Source organism: Littorina saxatilis, unplaced genomic scaffold, assembly GCF_037325665.1.
Source record: "Littorina saxatilis isolate snail1 unplaced genomic scaffold, US_GU_Lsax_2.0 scaffold_537, whole genome shotgun sequence".
In the NCBI taxonomy this organism is placed as follows: Eukaryota; Metazoa; Mollusca; class Gastropoda; order Littorinimorpha; family Littorinidae; genus Littorina; species Littorina saxatilis.
The window spans coordinates 1,263-20,132 of NW_027126290.1; the positions used below are offsets into that span (position 1 = coordinate 1,263).

At 41.8% G+C, this 18,870-nt stretch overlaps 1 protein-coding gene across 1 annotated transcript; it reads right to left on the reverse strand.

Annotated features, from left to right (window-relative positions):
- Nucleotides 1-1,665: 1,665 nt before the first annotated feature.
- Nucleotides 1,666-10,156, reverse strand: LOC138954754 (uncharacterized). Its single transcript, XM_070326525.1, has 5 exons — nt 9,786-10,156; nt 9,012-9,371; nt 8,675-8,820; nt 4,360-4,651; nt 1,666-4,168 (listed from the first exon to the last, which is right to left on the reverse strand). The coding sequence occupies exons 1-5, from the start codon at nt 9,817-9,819 to the stop codon at nt 3,762-3,764; spliced, it is 1,239 nt and encodes a 412-aa protein (XP_070182626.1). The 5' UTR covers nt 9,820-10,156; the 3' UTR covers nt 1,666-3,761.
- Nucleotides 10,157-18,870: the final 8,714 nt, after the last annotated feature.

Below are 18,870 nucleotides of genomic sequence, written 5' to 3' on the forward strand. Positions count from 1 at the left end.
ACCACACCGTCGAACACACACATAACGTCGAACACACACACACACACACACACACACACACACACACACACACACACACCGTCGAACACACACACACCGTCGAACACACACACACCGTCGAACACACACACACCGTCGAACACACACATAACATCGAAAACACACACACACACACACACAAACACACACACAAACACACACACACAAACACACACAAACACACACAAACAAACACACACACACACAAACACACACACACACACACACGGCACGCGCGAACACGCAAACAAACGTATGAAGGAACAGACGCACAATTATACCCGCACGCACGCACACACAGGCAGACAGGCACTCGCACAAATACATACACACACACACACACACACACACACACACACACACACACACACACACACACACACACACACACACACAGATAAAGCAATGACAAAAAAAATAGCAGAAACTTACACTTAAACACTCGAACACACACACACACACACACGCACACGAACACAAACACACGCACGCATGCACACAAACACACACACACACACACACACACACACACACACACACACTCACACATGCACACAACGACGCCCATTTTCATAGAATCACAGTAACCCCCTCGTATAAGCGGGAATGAAAGAGTGGTGGCCAATGACCCAGATCAACAAACAAAAGTCAAAGCTGGCAACTCAGGTTTGTATTCAGGGAAATTTGCACGAAATGCATGCAGAAGATACGACTTTTCCCTCTATTTTTCTCTCTTTTGGAGCGTCAGCTCGGTTTGACATGAAAAACTGAAGAAAAGCCCTGCCTTTTTGCACTGAGAAACTGTGGAAGTAGCGTGTTTACTACTGGGTCTGGCTGTAGTACATTTACCCTCATTTACTTCCTCGTTAGCTTCCAAAGTAAACTCTTTTTTCGTCCCATGCATGCGAAAGTGAGGATGTACTTCCGATGTCACTCAAAACTTTAGAAGTAGTCGCAAAATACCCTGAGTTACTTCCTCGCTTTGCTTCGAGGTAAACCCTTTTTCCGGCCCATGCATACGAAAGTGAGGCAAGTACTTCCGATGTCACTCAAAACTTCGGGAGTTGTCGCGAACTTCTCCCATAAGCATACGGGCCCTGATCAAAACAACTTTCATACAACACGTTGCAAGGGATCGGGGAAGGAATAAGGTCATGAGACAAAAGTGAAAAGCTCGTTCTGTTGTGATATTGTTCTTGAACCAAAGTCCTGTAAGAAGTGAGCAGCCACCGGACAGCTGAGACTGTACATTTCCCAAACACGTTATGGAGCGTTATGTCCGTCAAGGACGTGTGTACATCGATGAAAGAAACGCACGTGACAATTGTAAACACCGAACAAATACAAAGATAAATGCACAGGATAAGAAAGAAGAGGAAGACTTCCTTGTCAGGAACAGATGGTGAAAAGAAAATTGAAACACTCATACGCTTGAAAAGACACACACACACACACACACACACACACACACACACACACACACACACACACATACACACACACACACACACACACACACACACACACACACACACACACACACACACACACACACACACACACACACAGCAAAAGTATTCATTCAAAAATCGCCGCAAGCGTACACACAACAACAACAACAAAAGCCAACATAATGAAAATTTATTGAAGTACAAAATAAAATGTAACTTAATTCAAAACAAGATTGGCATGCACATTAGTAATACAATAACAATTTTAAAATAAATGAGCTAGAAACAAGCTTTTTCCACCATAGATAAACTGCCAAAAGTTGCTATTACAGATAATTGTTTATTTTCTTTGAGAAGCGGTGATCCATTTAGGAATTGTAGTTTTGCCGGACGAAAAGAAATCGCAGTGAAGCTGTGTTCTATTGCTAGAGTACAGATGTTCTATTGCTAGAGTACAGATGTTCTATTGCTAGAGTACAGATGTTCTATTGCTAGAGTACAGATGTTCTATTGCTAGAGTACAGATGTTCTATTGCTAGAGTACAGATGTTCTATTGCTAGAGTACAGATGTTCTATTGCTAGAGTACAGATCACACTGTGGTCTTTTTCTTCTTTGTTTCATTGCTCGTTTTTGTTGGTTTTTTTTAGTGGTTTTTTTAGAAAAAGGTATTTATATATATGTGTAATTCCCGGATTGTTCTGTACGGCTGACCAAACAAATTAGATCTCATTACGTCACGGTTCTTGTTGTCTCTATCCCATGAAACACACGTTATTTTCCTACTTGCCCCACGTGTCCTTGTGCTGTCTTCCACTCTACAAAATACATTCAAACTTTACAGGAAGAAAATAATATACAACATGCACATAAATACACATATAGGATAACTTGATTTAAACAGTGTTTTATTCACACTCATGGACTAGTAATTGTACAACAAACAAACACAGCATGATAAACTATAGATGTGCTTTAAAAGACAACTAACATGGTAACGTGGCGGACACTATTGTGAAGTAGAGGTTACATGTCGAGTCTCAGTGAATATTAACAATAATGGTCGAAGTTTGCGGATCATAAACAATGCGAGCTTCAGATTGATTTGCTTGATTGCTGAGTGATTACCGAAACTAAACACCCCTTCTGGCTTACAAAAGGAAAGGAGCAGAGGGGGGAATAATTTATAGTATTCAAACCAATACAACATGGAATATTACTTACCGAATATGAGGACTAAGGATTACTTCCGAGGTTGGCAAACACAACTAAGTTTGTTGAAGAGATTGGTTGTAACTGCCCGGTATGTATTGTTGTCTTCCACTTTCAGCAAAACATTACAACATTACAAGGAAGCAAAGACAAACAAAAGTTGAAAAGAGCTGATTGCACTTAGTGCATAACTTCCCATCTGGCTACCTGCACCATTTGCTACCAAGGATTGGTTGTTACTGCATGATGCATGGATTCACATGTTCTTCATGGATATTATCCCAGTATCAGGGGAGGCAAAGCGAAAAGGTAGTTACATTAATTTTGCTGTATAGATTCTGGGCAATGTAGTTATCATTTTCATCCAGGAATTGATTGTTACTGCACATCATGTGAGCATTTTGCCTTTCCTTGATTTGCCTGTGTATTCACACGTTCGAGAAGTTAAAATATACATTGATATCAAAGATAAAGAAACTGCTTCATTTTTATATATAACAAAAGTAATTAACAAAATGCAAGTATTATAATGTTCAGAAAAAAATCCGTTTACATAATTATATGTTATGATAGAAAAACGTCTGATAGTAAAACATGATATAGGCTAATTCATTTCTCTTTCTCTCATCTTTCACTAGCGTGCACGAGCGCACGCGCGCAAGTGTGTGTGTGTGTGTGTGTGTGTGTGTGTGTGTGTGTGTGTGTGTGTGTGTGTGTGTGTGTGTGTGTGTGTGTGTGTGTGTGTGTGTGTGTGAGTGTGTGTTTTAATGTTTTGCTGGCTTGTTCTTGAGTTCTTTAATGTGTTTGTCTTTCAATATACTTTCTTGTATTTCTTGATATAATATGAAATGCAAGTATTTCTCTAATATACATATGTGAAACTTACAGAAGTAGTGAGCAGCAACGTTTATTCCACTCCATACTTGCTTGCTTCCTTGCCTTCTTCCACGTTTGAATGCTTGACCCATTGCTTGATTACATGATCGCTTGCTTGACTGAATTGTAATGTTGGATTTACTTTCAACGCATAGCCCAATGGCACCTTTCAACTCAGTGCCTGTCACCAGTCGTCAGCACCCAGCAGGAATCCCGTGAAGAAAGTTCTGTTGCTGTGATAAGCCGTATGTGAGGACACGCTCTCCACCCACACCCGTTCCCCCACAGTGAGGTGTAGCGTGGCGTGACACGTTGCCGCTGCGGGGTAACTGGAATATTGTCTGGCGCTTGCTAACGCCACGCTCGTGCCCTCTTTCATCAGGTGCATGTTCACAGACTTATCCGTACTATATGACGACGACGAAGCAACAAAGAAATAAGTCCCGTTCCTTGGTGTAGTGAAGATGCCTGTAGTTCCGTTGAGGGCGTCCCCTTCGTTGGTGATGATGTTGAAGGGCTGAAGACGTCCCAGGAAGTTGTCGAGACTGTTCTTCAGCCTGGCGTGGAAACTGACACGTGTGCTGGCTGCATCTGAAACACAAACAAGGAGACGGCTGTATTAGAAGTGGACAGTCTTACCAGGTGTGTTCCGTTTTCCTACTTACAGGCAAACACACACACACACACACACACACACACACACACACACACACACACACACACACACACACACACACACACACACACAAAATATCTCACTAAAACAAATCCATAATACGCACCAAGCCGAGTTTTCAGAGCATCCAGCTCAGTCTGCAACCTTGCGTTTTCAGCTGAAACGTTTTTCTCCATTTCTTGCTGTCTGGCCTCCAACAGAGTGAAGCTGGCCTTGACCTGATCCACAGTGACAGTGGCGCCCTCTAGCAGCGGGGAGAGTGGCGGGAGACAGCGTGTGGCTGGGGAGAGGGGCGGGAGAGTGCAGGTGTAGTTACCTCCAGACGGAGGGTTTGGGAGGAGTAGACGGAATGTACCGTTGTGTTCACTGGAACTCTCCACCGTGTGGCCGTCTGGGGTCTGGGGAACATATAAACAGACATGTTACATACTGAATGAAATACCCACACGTGTAATAATTTAAGCGTATGTTTGATGAGAAAAGGTACATCAGTTACAACGGTGGAACTTCTTGACATTCCTCTGCACATATACATTTCAAGACATGCTTTTGGTGGTTTGTACACTCGTGCATCCAGCACATCGTTAAATAAGGGATATTCGGGAGGGTTGGGAATCCTTCGCAAAGTAATGCAATCTCCATGAACAGGGAAGTAAAAAACACGCACCTAATGCTTTTCAAACCTAGTCCGCTTTTCATAGCATGATAAAACAAGTCGCGCAAGGCGAAATAACAACATTTAGTCAAGCTGTCGAACTCACAGAATGAAACTGAACGCACTGCTTATTTCACCAAGACCACATACTCGTAGTTTCGTCAGTCCACCGCTCGTGGCAAAGGCAGTGACATCGACAAGCCATGCAGAATAGTGCGGTATAGTGGTCGCGCTAAGCAGGATAAAACTTACTGAGTTTGTTTTTAATCCAAACATATCATATGTATATGTTTTTGGAATCAGGGATCAACAAGGAATAAGATGAAATTGTTTTTAAATCGATTTCGGAAAATTAATTTTAATCATAATTTTCATATGTTTAAGTTTTTAGAGCTTGTTTGTAATCCAAATATAACATATGCATATGTTTTTAGAATCAGAAAATGACGAAGAATAAGATGAAATTATTTTTGGATCATTTAATAAAAAAAATAATTTTAATTACAAGTTTCCGACATTTAATGACCAAACTCATTCATTAGTTTTTAAGCCACCAAGCTGAAATGCAATACCAAAGTCCGACCTTCCTCAAAGATTGCTTTGCCAAAATGTCAATTAATTTGATTGAAAATAGAGGGTGTGACAGTGCCGCCTCAACTTTTACAAAAAGCCGGATATGACGTCATCAAAGGTACTTATAAAAAAATGAAAAAAATCTGGGGATATCATTCCCAGGAACTCTCATGTAAAATGTCATAAAGATCGGTCCAGTAGTTTAGTCTGAATCGCTCTACACACACACACACACACGCACAGACAGACACACACACACACACACACACACCCACACACACCCACACACACACACACACACACACACACACACACACACACACACACAGAGACACACATACACCACGACCCTCGTCGCGATTCCCCCTCTATGTTAAAACATTTAGTCAAAACTTGACTAAATATAACAACAGCATTAATAGGTACAGCGCCATCCACAATCATCATCAACAACCCAAACAGCCAATCAACAGACAATCATCTAAAAACTTAGCACACCAACCTAACGACCAACCAGACCCAGAGAGCAAGTCGCGTAAGGCGAAATTACTACATTTAGTCAAGCTGTGGAACTCACAGAATAAAACTGAACGAACTGCATTTTTTCACAATGACCGTAGTCCGCCGCTTGTGCATAACGGAGTGAAACTGACGAGCCTGTTCAGCGCGGTAGTGGTTTCGCTGTGCTGCATAGCACGCTTTTCTGTACCTCTCTTCGTTTTAACTTTCTGAGCGTGTTTTTAATCCAAACATATCATATCTATATGTTTTTGGAATCATGAACAGACAAGGAATAAGATGAAATTGTTTTTAAATCGATTTCGAAAATTTAATTTTGATCATAGTTTTTATATTTTTAATTTTCAGAGCTTGTTTTTAATCCAAATATAACATATTTATATGTTTTTGGAATCAGAAAATGATGTATAATAAGATGAACGTTGGATCGTTTTATATAAAAAAAAAACAATTTTATTACAATTTTCAGATTTTTAATGACCAAAGTCATTAATTAATTTTTAAGCCACCAAGCTGAAATGCAATACCGAAATCCGGCCTTTGTCGAAAATTGCTTTACACAAATGTCAATCAATTTGATTGAAAAATGAGGGTGTGACAGTGCCGCCTCAACTTTTACAAACAGCCGGATATGACGTCATCAAAAGTATTTATCGAAAAAAAAAAATCCGGGGATATCATTCCCAGGAACTCTCATGTAAAATTTCATAAAGATCGGTCCAGTAGTTTGGTCTGAATCGCTCTACACACACACACACGCACAGACAGACAGACAGACACACACACACACCAGGGGTGTACCTTAACTTTTTTTGCTACCGGCCAGGGGGGCCGGTAAGTCAAAAATTGAACCGGCCCTCCAAAACCCCAACCGGCCCCCAACCTGCCGGGATTTCTTACAACCGCCCCAGCGGCTCGTCGCGTGCTAACCACATACACAAAAGACGTACATTCATACTTATAATGCATACATGTGGATTTGCACTACTAATAACTACCACAAACACACACAAAACTTGATGACTAAAGTGCTATGTTTTAATATAATGATAATTAACCTTGTTTTTATAAAGAATTTAAAATAAAAGCCGCCACAAAGAAACAAGATATCAAAACAACATTCACAGCCTGTCACACACTATACCTCACTGAAAGTTACCCCCTTTATGTACCCCCTACCACACAATTTACAAAGTAATTTACTATGGAACTCTACTTACCACATAAACACACACTACAAAAGAGTAAATCAGCTCTTTTTTTAAAATTTAAATTATGTTTTTTGTTGTGTAAAACCAAGTATAAAAAGCTGACTACAAAAAAAAATTCTAAGTTGCTTTCTTGTTTTGTTTCTTTTTCTTTATGTCTGTGTTATTAATATTACTGTTAGAACAAGCAGAAGTATAAAAGTTGCATACCAGCCAAATTTAGCACAGCTTAAGTCATAAATAATCAAAAGCATTATATTTCATTTCTATTTCCTAATGAAAACAAACAGATGTTCAGATTTCCTGATCCTAGAATTGTTCACAGGTGATCTTTATGCTTTTGATTCAAAATAGTTAAACCCCCCTTCGTCCCCCTCCCTTGTCCTATTGTTGAAGGTCTGTCTTTTCTTCTTTATCACATATAGTGGATCGGGTTGTGTTTTTTACTTCCTTAGTTGAAGGCAAATAATTGACAGCAGTAGTACTGTCACTACTTGTACTAAGTTGGTCAGCAAAGCTGGTGTTAACATATTTTGGAAAATGGTCTCAATGAGTATCCCTGCAGTCAATGACATAATTATACATTTCCCAGAAACTGGATCAGTGGTACATAGCAGGCACAAAAATACAGAGGGCTAGGGGGAATATGTTTGCTCTGGATGGGCGGTCAGATCAAAGGCAGATGCATTGTAAAAGCTGGTTGGCCTTGAGACCTGGGTCAATGACCGGTACTTGCAACCTGAACACAGCGGCCTGTCGAGACACTGACCTTCTTACTCGGGGTCAATGACCGAGTTTTTATCTGAGAGGAAACTGTTTTACAACATGTGAAAGTCTCTGAAGGATTGGTGAGCGCAGGATAAGATATAAGAGAGGGGGTGAAGTGAATAGCGCTAAGAGGGGGGACGAAGGGGGGTTTAACTATTTTGACTGCTGATGCAATCGCCAGCGGCTCGTGGCACTGGAGGGGTGATGACACGGTCAAGTGAGACGGAGGGGGGTAGCTGTCTAACCAATGTGTCTGGCCTTGATTGGTGGTAGTCCTGAGTCCTTCTGAAAGTGGGGGAAGGGGGGGGGGAGGATGAGTGGGCAGTAGAGAAGTGACAGATTTTGAGATCGCCCGCAGAGATATTTGTTCGCCGGCCGTTCCGATTGACTACGTTGCCTAACAACTTTGTGCTTCAGCGAAATTTGAACTCGCCAGGCGGGCGATTTTAGAGGAATTTCGAACCCGCCCGACGCGATTTGAAGTCGCCGGGGGCGAGCGGGCGAGCGCCAAAACTCACCCCTGCACACACACACACACACACACACACACACACACACACACACACACACACACACACACACACACACACACACACACATATACCACGACTCTCGTATCGATTCCCCCTCTATGTTATGTAAAAAGAGAGGGAAAAAAAAGAAAATTCCTGCTTATCAAATTTCAAACGCAAACTGACCGTCCAGACGACGTGGACAGCAGGGTGACCGGGGGAGGTCAAAACCCCACACGTCAGCTCCACTCGCCACTGTCTAGTCTCGTTGTCAAGCACCGCGTCTGGTTCCTGAAGCACGTGCAACTCGCCGCTCTCTGCTGTGGGCGGGTCTGGAACAAAACAGCAGATACACACAATAAAAATACATACCTTCAAAACATGGCAATGTGCACAACGAAGCGAGGTGAGAACTCGAAAGGAAAAAAATAGATCAATGTAAATATTTAGATTTAAGAAAGCTGAGATTTAGAAATAGTCAACAGACACAGACCAAAAGGAAAACCACCTGTGATCAACTCACCAGCCACCTGAACGTAGACCGTCTTGGAAAACCTGGCCAGGTGGTTCGAAGAGTCCTCAGTGCTGACTATTATTATGTAGTGACCAGACTCTGCAACAGCAGCATGACTGACCACGATCCCTCCCTGACCAGTCCATTGCACGCGGCCATGGTAAGCTGGCGTTGTGGTGATCTGACCAGAAGCAAAGAGGGCGATCAGTCCCTCAGAGCCGTCCTCCGCCCGGTAGATCCACTTGATGTCCTCGATGCGCTCGTCAGGTGACAGGGTGAAGTTCCAGGGAAGGTGGATGTCGCTGGCGGAACAAACGGGCATCACTGTGTTGTTGGTCAGCGAGTCGGTCCACTGGAGAGCTGTGGTCACTGTGGAGCAGAAAGACACGGATTGGATAAGGTTGATCTGTGTGTGTGTGTGTGTGTGTGTGTGTGTGTGTGTGTGTGTGTGTGTGCGTGCGTGTGTGTGTGTGTGTGTGTGTTCATGTGCGTGTTTGTGTGTGTGTGTGTGTGTGTGTGTGTGTGTGTCTGTGTCTGTGCCTGTGTAGTTGTGTGTGTGTGTGTGTGTGTGTGTGTGTGTTTCTGTGCCTGTGTGTGTGTGTGTGTGTGTGTGTGTGTGTGTGTGTGTGTGTGTGTCTGTGTCTGTGCCTGTGTGTGTGTGTGTGTGTGTGTGTGTGTGTGTGTGTGTGTGTTTCTGTGCCTGTGTGTGTGTGTGTGTGTGTGTGTGTGTGTGTGTGTGTGTAATCTGTTCACATGTTGTGTCGCACTGGGCGGTATACTCACAAGACAGAAGCGTTGTAAGTAGAACCCAAATCATGGCTGTCGGGACCGCGTAGTCTTGTGACGTAAAATACAAAGTGTTCTCTCAAAACTAACAGAGTTCCTGACGGTGTTAGCGCGAGTGAAGAGTAAGGTGGATGTTGGGTGACTGACAGCAAGAGAAGGCGGTTCTCTTTTATAAGTTCCTAGTGCACATGAACGAAAAACGCACCGCATTCTGTTCTTTGCTGATTGCGATATATTGCGATAATTATGTTATCGTGTCATTTGAAGGGGCTGCACCCTGGAACTAAACGTGAATCAGTGCAGCTTAATCCGATTCTGGTTATCAGTTGTTTTGCAAAACGTACTTATTCTGTGGCCTTGCATTTGTCGTCGTCATTAGAAAAAAGAACTGCTATCGGATAAGATAGGTGCTACTCATGAAGGGGGTGGAGGGTGGGTACGGGGGGGGGGGGGGGGGGCTTGAGAGGAAAGACGGGTCCAGTGATACCACGTTGTCTTCACTTTACGCGAGTCCTGTCAAACTGACAAGGATACGATGATTGGGGACTGAAGCAAGTACGAGCGGATCTGTGCTTTTCTTCTACAGTGCATACCGATAGCGAAGGTCTACCAAGACAGAACACACTTGATGGAGGGAAAATGAATCTTTCAAAAAGTTAAGATGATAGGGTAAAGGAACTGCAGGGTGTGCCGAAGAAAATGTTCCATTTTTATGTAATATTTTAATGGACAATGAAGTGCTGTTATTGTTATTGTTATTGTTATTGTTAACAAAGTCACGCAGATCTAGAGTTACAGGTGCGCAACACAATTCGTTGCAGTATTCGTCCGATATCCCTTCTTCACGGGTCTATTGGAAGTGACCACGTCAATGGACTACTGAAGCTGTGGACAATGTCCTTTATAGTTTTAAATAAGAATGTGTGACAATACCTTGTCATTCCGAAAAATACAGAATGTCACCTGGAAACGGCTTACAATTAATACATCTTGAATCTATTTTGTTCAACAACTCGGGCAAACTAATGGTTTTTTTCTCGAAATCAAGTTACATATTTCGCAAGCAACAAGGCTTAAAATTAATACATCTTGAATCTATTTTGTTCAACAACTCGGGCAAATTAATGTTTTATTTCTCGAAATCAAGTTACATATGTCACCAGCACAAGGCTTACAATGAATACATACACAGCTTATCTTGAACCTAATGATTTCAAAGTTCAACAACTCGAGCAAACTAACGTTAAAAAAAAATAAAGTTATATATGGCAACACCACCTGATCATGCCCGGACTGATACAAATCGCGCCCTTGAACGAACAAGTACGGGTGGCCTAAAGCGAGCTTCACGACCCAGACAGTCGTACTGAATCACGTACAGTCATTCCAAGCTGCATTCATTGATGATTACAACTGCTATCAGAAAGGGTCTGTGTTGGTGTGTGTACAGTTTGCTCGAGAAGCATTGTTTTCTGTTGTTTGTGTGTGCGTGTGGAAGATGGGATGGGAGGGGGAGGGGGGAGGGTGTAGTTGAGGTACCGGGGGTGAGTGTGTGTAGACCTTTGTGTTTGTGTATGCTTTCGTGCGTGCGTGCGTGCGTGCGTGCGTGTGTGTGTGTGTGTGTGTTTGTGCATGTGTGTGTGTGATTGTGCGCTTGTGTGTGTGAGTGCTTGTGTGTGTTTGTGTGTGTGTGTGTGTGTGTGTGTGTGTGTGTATGTGTGTGTGTGTATGTGAGTGTATGTGTGTGTGTTTGTGCGCATGTTGGTGTGTGTGTGTATGTATGTATGTGTGTGTGTGTGTTCGTGTTCGTGTGTGTATGTGTGTGTGTGTGTGTGTCCGTGCGTGTGTGTGTGTGTGTGTGTGCGTGTGTGTGTGTGTATGTGTGTGTGTGTGTTTGTGTGCGTGTGTGTGTGTGTGTGTGTGTGTGCGTGGACGTGTTCGAAATTAGAGCAAAAATGAGTTGCCGTTAAGGTCGGGGGTGGAGTGGGGGAGTAAGGGTTGTGGTGGTGGTGTTGTCAGTACAGGGAATGGGGTAGGGGGGAGAGGGGTGTTGTCAGTGGCGGTGGATGTAAAATCTAACAAATCACGCTGTCCACGAGTGCCCGCCCTCAACATATTTAATTACAGTTAACAATGTCAAGATAAGAAGTTGTAACAACTTCGACGGTACACCTTTGGCAGTGAAATATTCTTTCGGTGCAAACCAGTGACGATGACACACTTATGATCAAAACAACTTTCATAGAACACGTTAGGAGGGATCGTGGAAGGAATAAGGTCATGAGACAAAAGTGAAAAGCACGTTCTGTTGTGATATTGTTTTTGAACCACAGTCCTGTAAGAAGTGAGCAGCCACCGGACAGCTGAGACTCTACATTTCCCAAACACTTTATGGAGCGTTATGTCCGTCAAGGACGTGTGTACATCGATGAAAGAAACGCACGTGACAATTGTAAACACCGAACAAATACAAAGATAAATGCACAGGATAAGAAAGAAGAGGAAGACTTCCTTGTCACGAACAGATGGTGAAAAGAAAATTGAAACACTAATACGCTTGAAAAGACACACACACACACACACACACTCACACACACACACACACACACACATACACACACACACACACGTACACACACCCACACACACACACCCACACACACGTACACACACACAGACACACACAGACACACACACACACACACACACACACACAGCAAGAGTATTCATTCAAAAATCGCCGCAAGCGTACACACAACAACAACAACAAAAGCCAACATAATGAAAATTTATTGAAGTACAAAATAAAATGTAACTTAATTCAAAACAAGATTGGCATGCACATTAGTAATACAATAACACTTTTAAAATAAATGAGCTAGAAACAAGCTTTTTCCACCATAGATAAACTGCCAAAAGTTGCTATTACAGATAATTGTTTATTACACCCCCGGTATAGGGGTGTGTATAGGTTTCACTCGATGTGTTTGTTTGTTTGTGTGTTTGTTTGTGTTCGCAAGTAGATCTCAAGAATGAACGGACCGATCGTCACCAAACTTGGTGAACAGGTTCTATACATTCCTGAGACGGTCCTTACAAAAATTGGGACCAGTCAAACACACGGTTAGGGAGTTATTGGTGGATTTTGGTTTTTTGGGGGGATCAACTACGGCATAACTCTTCCTTATCTTCTCCATGTTTTCAGCGTTTACCTCCCTTCCTTCGTATGGTGCACTATAGTATGAGGGGGGCATCTTCGGATATTCCCGGCGTTCTGTTACTATTTTTAGAAGGTCACCGCAGTGTCCAGAACGTAAATTGGACCCGTAAATTATCCTCACTGTAAAAGTGCAAAGGTCGAATCAATTTATAGCCACGCGAAAAATACACTGTTATCTATCTCCATATATTTATAGATATAGATATACATATATATATAACACTTTATCCTACCTTTGGGAGACATGCTTGTAAAAGTGACATCTGGGAGACATATCAACAAATTGCTTTTTTCACAGAAACTAATGAAAACTATTTTATTCAAATTATTGATAAATACACCCAAACACATCATAAGTTCATATACGCAGTAGCCTATGATCAACAGACAGGCATGTCAGATATAGCAAAAATATTTACTTTTCCGTGTCTCCTTTACGTTTTCATTAGTAAAATAGTCACCTTGAAGAGACATAAGCAAAAATATGACTCTATGGAGACATGTCTCCGTAAGTGAAGATTTGTACACAAAGTTACATATATTTTGTGTAGTGTTATCCCCGAGTGTTCGGAGAACATCAAAGTCCAGAAATACTTTATTGAGATATATGGGTGGATGTGTAGCTCTTTCCCGACTTAACGGCGTATATCTTCAGAACTAATTCACCGATTTCTATCAAATTTGGCACACTGACTGGAAGTTAGGTCCGATTGATTGCATTAAATTTCGAGACTATATACCTAACCATATGGCACAAAGGTCTAAAGCAACTACTTTGCTTTTATGTGTCTTTATCTGTGATTAGGGGGCGTATATAGACATAAGCAAAAATATGACTCTATGGAGACATGTCTCCGTAAGTGAAGATTTGTACACAAAGTTACATATATTTTGTGTAGTGTTATCCCCGAGTGTTCGGAGAACATCAAAGTCCAGAAATACTTTATTGATATATGGGTGGATGTGTAGCTCTTTCCCGACTTAACGGCGTATATCTTCAGAACTAATTCACCGATTTCTATCAAATTTGGCACACTGACTGGAAGTTAGGTCCGATTGATTGCATTAAATTTCGAGACTATATACCTAACCATATGGCACAAAGGTCTAAAGCAACTACTTTGCTTTTATGTGTCTTTATCTGTGATTAGGGGGCGTATATAGACATAAGCAAAAATATGACTCTATGGAGACATGTCTCCGTAAGTGAAGATTTGTACACAAAGTTACATATATTTTGTGTAGTGTTATCCCCGAGTGTTCGGAGAACATCAAAGTCCAGAAATACTTTATTGAGATATATGGGTGGATGTGTAGCTCTTTCCCGACTTAACGGCGTATATCTTCAGAACTAATTCACCGATTTCTATCAAATTTGGCACACTGACTGGAAGTTAGGTCCGATTGATTGCATTAAATTTCGAGACTATATATACCTAACCATATGGCACAAAGGTCTAAAGCAACTACTTTGCTTTTATGTGTCTTTATCTGTGATTAGGGGGCGTATATAGGGGCCAAATTTGTTGCAAGGCTCAGCCACACACACAAATACACACACGCACTCATACACTTATTATGTGCGCAATCACACAAGAACAATACCACATTGAACACAAGAGAAAAATATAAAACAAATCAAGTTCGTTTCTACCTTATAATGTAAACTTTTCTTGATACATGGTTTCACAAAAAGCACATGGGTCCATTGTTCAGTTATATAGGAAAATAGTTAAACAAATATTATCTTCCTACTGACACTATTTCCCTTTTTGCGACATTAAAACATAATGATAGATTTCGTCAACAATAATAGTAAGAGCTAAAGGTAAAAGAGCTAATCATCGTTGTCTTTCCATTTATATGGTTTCTGTTGGGATATTTTCTCTTCCAGAAATTTGGGGCAGCTAAAAGCTGTTAGAAGAACATTATTTAGTGGAAACTCATTTCATCGAATACATGTGTACGGAAAGACTAAACTACTGAGTTCCGAGTACAAATAATAAGTAAGAGGGGATATAATTCCCAAGACATGCAAAATAACCGCAACATTAACTGGGCAAATACTCCATGTTGTATTTGTTCCCAAACATGTGTGCATTTGTGCCAGAGAATAGTAACAGTATTTCGAAATAAAATGAGTACTTAGCTGTACTCTGGAGAAGATCTTTTTAAGGGCTAGATACTCCAAAAGTGTAAGGTTGCATAGCAAACAGTACACGGCAGTTCTTCACAATCAGACAAGCTACATAGCAAACAGTACACAATTCTAGGTATGGGTAAACCCTGCCCGCTACTCTATATACGACGCCAGAGCAATCAATAAGCCGCCACATTTTTTTTTAAATTGTTTTAAGCCCCGCCGACTACGAAGAGCCTTCTCAGGGCTGGGGATGGTGGGGAAGGGGGAAGTTCCTTGTCAAGTAATCCTTGTTTTACAATCGCCATAACCTATCACAAAGTGCCCCAGCAGCCGCACATACAATGTACTAAAAACATACTGGAAGAAGGCCAGTTCCCAGTATTTTGTTACAATAGAATTTATTCTACCTACTGCTGGGCTTACATCAGAACACTAACAGATTAAACTGAACAAGAATCACGAGACAAGGAACAAAAGGAGAGTTCAAGAATTTTATAAGAAGATGAAAGATGTATTTATCAGATTAAGCAAAAAGATAGCAGAAAGTTCACAGAGGAAATGTATAGACAAGAAAAGATGAATAACAGATAGAAAAGTCATAATTGAGAATAAACAAAATGAGGTAAAGAAACTAAAATGAACCTGTTTACTTGACAGGAGACACGCCGGGGCTATTTTTTTTATCCTGTGGTACAGAAAGATTTCACAGGCCCCCACCCGGAGGGGGAACCCCATCGGGGTACATGAGGTGACCCTGAGAACTAAAATACAGATGCCCCCGCAGGTTCCCCAGGCTGACCCTGAGGGGGAAGCCGCCACATGTTATCTAACATATGTAGATGCCAATTACACAGGAAAATACAGAAAAACACAGTTCTGCCCTTTGCAGGCAAAACAAAGCAACTCCATTGGCCACGCACTGCCAAAACCAATCAGGGGCGTAACTTCCGCCAACAGAGTTACTTCGTTCTGCGCTTGCGCAGCCAATGGAGTTGCTTTGTTTTGCCAGCAAAGGGCAGAGTTCTACACAATCAGACAGGCTGCATTGCAAACAGTGCACAGTTCTACACAATTTCATTTCATTTCATATTTGCTTAACGCCCAGCAAATCACGTAGACTATCTCAGGGCGTCCCCACACTGCCCACTAAAAAACCAAAAATAACATTGGAGGCATGTCACTAACCCATCGATGAACCATGTTTACAGGCCATAAAATTGGGAGATGCTGGCAACGTAGAGGCTTGACCTCAACTTTTCGAAACCAGATTTAAAAAACAGTATAAAAGCAGTGCTTCATTTTGTTTTAGAGCATGAGGGGTCAAATGACCCCTGACCACTGAAAATGAGGGGTCAATAAAACTGAAAGCGCGCCATACGGGAGATAATCGAGCAGCAAAAAAAAAATTATGGGGGGGGGGGGGGGGGTGTGTGTGTATAAGAGACTGAGAGAGTCGCTCCAAACAGCAGCAACAGTAAATTTGAGTAATCTCAGAAGTCGGAGAATCTGTCTCCAAAATCGGAAGACAATCAGAAAAGATGTGATGTCAAACCCATGTGCACTGCACACCCTCACCCATTTTCCCCTTCTCCCATGGGTTCAGTAAACACAGAAAATATCTACCTTCGTCAGACTCACTGACAGCTACAGGAAGCTTGAAAGTGAGTTTGGTCTGTACAAGTCCACTGATTCCAGTTATAGCTTTGCCTTCAGCTTCTTCACAGGAGGAGGCGGCATAGCGAAATTGTTCGTTAGATCAACGTGACGTCATGCTCAGCTTTTGAAACACAAGCGGAAAAGAAAGATGCTTTCTGATTGGTTCCTCTCTGCAAAGCCAATGAATCAAATTCACTGACACACTTGTGATTCAGTGACTCACTTGTTTAATCTCAAGTCGGCGACCTCCGATCGCTAGCGTGGAGAAATCGGCGACGTAAATGAAAGAAAAAAAAGAAAATAAATTGTTTTTAAATGTTTTGAAAAATGACGCGTGAATGGCGCGGGCGCCCCGGCAAAATGAAGCACTGTAAAAGTAATGAAAATATTGTTAAATTAACAATAAAAACAGGCATAAATTGCCAAATACTACCACCCTATTATAGAATAATTCCACAATATTGGCACCTAACTTCATCTCCCAATTCCCTAAACCTACACTATATAATTATACAATTACACAATATAAGTCTATACATGGCTCATACAACAGAGAATAACATGCATCCAATGGTAGTCAGCTGTGACAGTGTAGGGAGTAAGGAGTTTTAAAAGTGAAATACAGGTGACTGAACCAAGAAGGCAGAAATCCCCAAAATGATAAAGAAAATAAAGAAAACACACACCTTAAACACCCCATCGGGGTACATGAGGTGACCCTGGGAACTAAACGACAGAAGCCCCCGCAGGTTCCCCAGGCTGACCCTAAGGGGGAGCAAACAGTATACAGTTTTACACAATCAGGCAGGCTGCATAGCAAACAGTGCACAGAACTACACAATCAGAGTGTCTATATATTCTCGGACTTTTTCGAGAATATAGAGAAGCGGAAACATAGAGATGCGGAAACATAGAGATGCGGAAACATAGTGACGCGGAAACATAGAGCCGACCCCACCTTCGTCTCCCAATCCCCTCAATACAAACATAAAAATAAAATACATAAGTATCTATACATGGCTCATACCACAGAGGGTATGGGGGTGCATGAGGTGACCATGGAACCAAAAAAACAGTTGCATTATATATCCAAAATACAGTCGACTCCACTTAACGGGGCACCGGATAACAGGAGCAATTAGCTTAACGGGAGCCGATTTCCATAATACCGAATCCGTTTCTTCTTTGCATGACTAAATGAGCTCCGGTTAGCAGTGGACTGTGAGAGCCGTGGCACTCCGGTTAGCGGGAACTTTTCACGGTTTTTCTGACTAAAAATCAATGTAATTTCACGTGATTTAGAACATTTGAACAGAGTTTTCGTAGTTTTCGTGCATTTTGGTTCGGTTTTAGTAGCTCGGTCACATGCAGGCTGATACACGCTCACGTTTTCAATGTGTTCACCTAATTTCTCAAATTGTATTCTTATTTCTCGAACATGTGATCCTACGCTCACAAAACCAACACGTAGCTCATACATTTAAATCGAAATTTGGACTTGGGGGAAATAAATTTTCGGATAACGAGAGCAAATTGACCAAATCGCCGTTTGTGCCCTGTTATCCGGAGCTCCGGTTAACAGGAGCCGATTTTCAAATTCCCGTTTGTGCCCTGTTAACCGGTGTCAACTGTACAACAAGAAAAGGCTTAGAAACATTTAATATTCCACTTTACACAGTTGCGTACTTCTCCATAAACTCACCATCAAACTGTTCCTACAATTAGGAGATGTAACTGAAAGCAAAGCTATCTGCTCGTTTCTTAAGTTTAAGCTTTTTTGTTCTCTCTCATTCACCACTTTGTTCCACTCCCAGGTGTAGTTTCCACATTTTTCTGCCAAGAACTGTTGGATGTCAGCTCTACCTGTAAATGTCTCGTTTGCTTTAAATTTCCAACACACAACAGTCACACTGTCCCCAAAGTTTTTGACGCTGTCCGTTTTGCTAGTTTCTGAACAAGCAAAGGAGTGGAAACACTATTAATAGCTTGTTTCTCTGAGTTGCATATTTCTCTAAACACAGACTCTATGTGAAGCTCTCTGCTCGTTTGTTAACAAGTTGTAG

Coding starts and splice junctions, on each gene's coding strand:
- LOC138954754 (XM_070326525.1), bottom strand. CDS start 9,819: ATGATTTGGGTTCTACTTACAACGCTTCTGTCTT. Junction 8,821..9,011: donor GGTCTACGTTCAGGTGGCTG/GTGAGTTGATCA, acceptor GTTTTGTTCCAG/ACCCGCCCACAGCAGAGAGC. Junction 4,169..4,359: donor TGCTCTGAAAACTCGGCTTG/GTGCGTATTATG, acceptor TTTGTGTTTCAG/ATGCAGCCAGCACACGTGTC.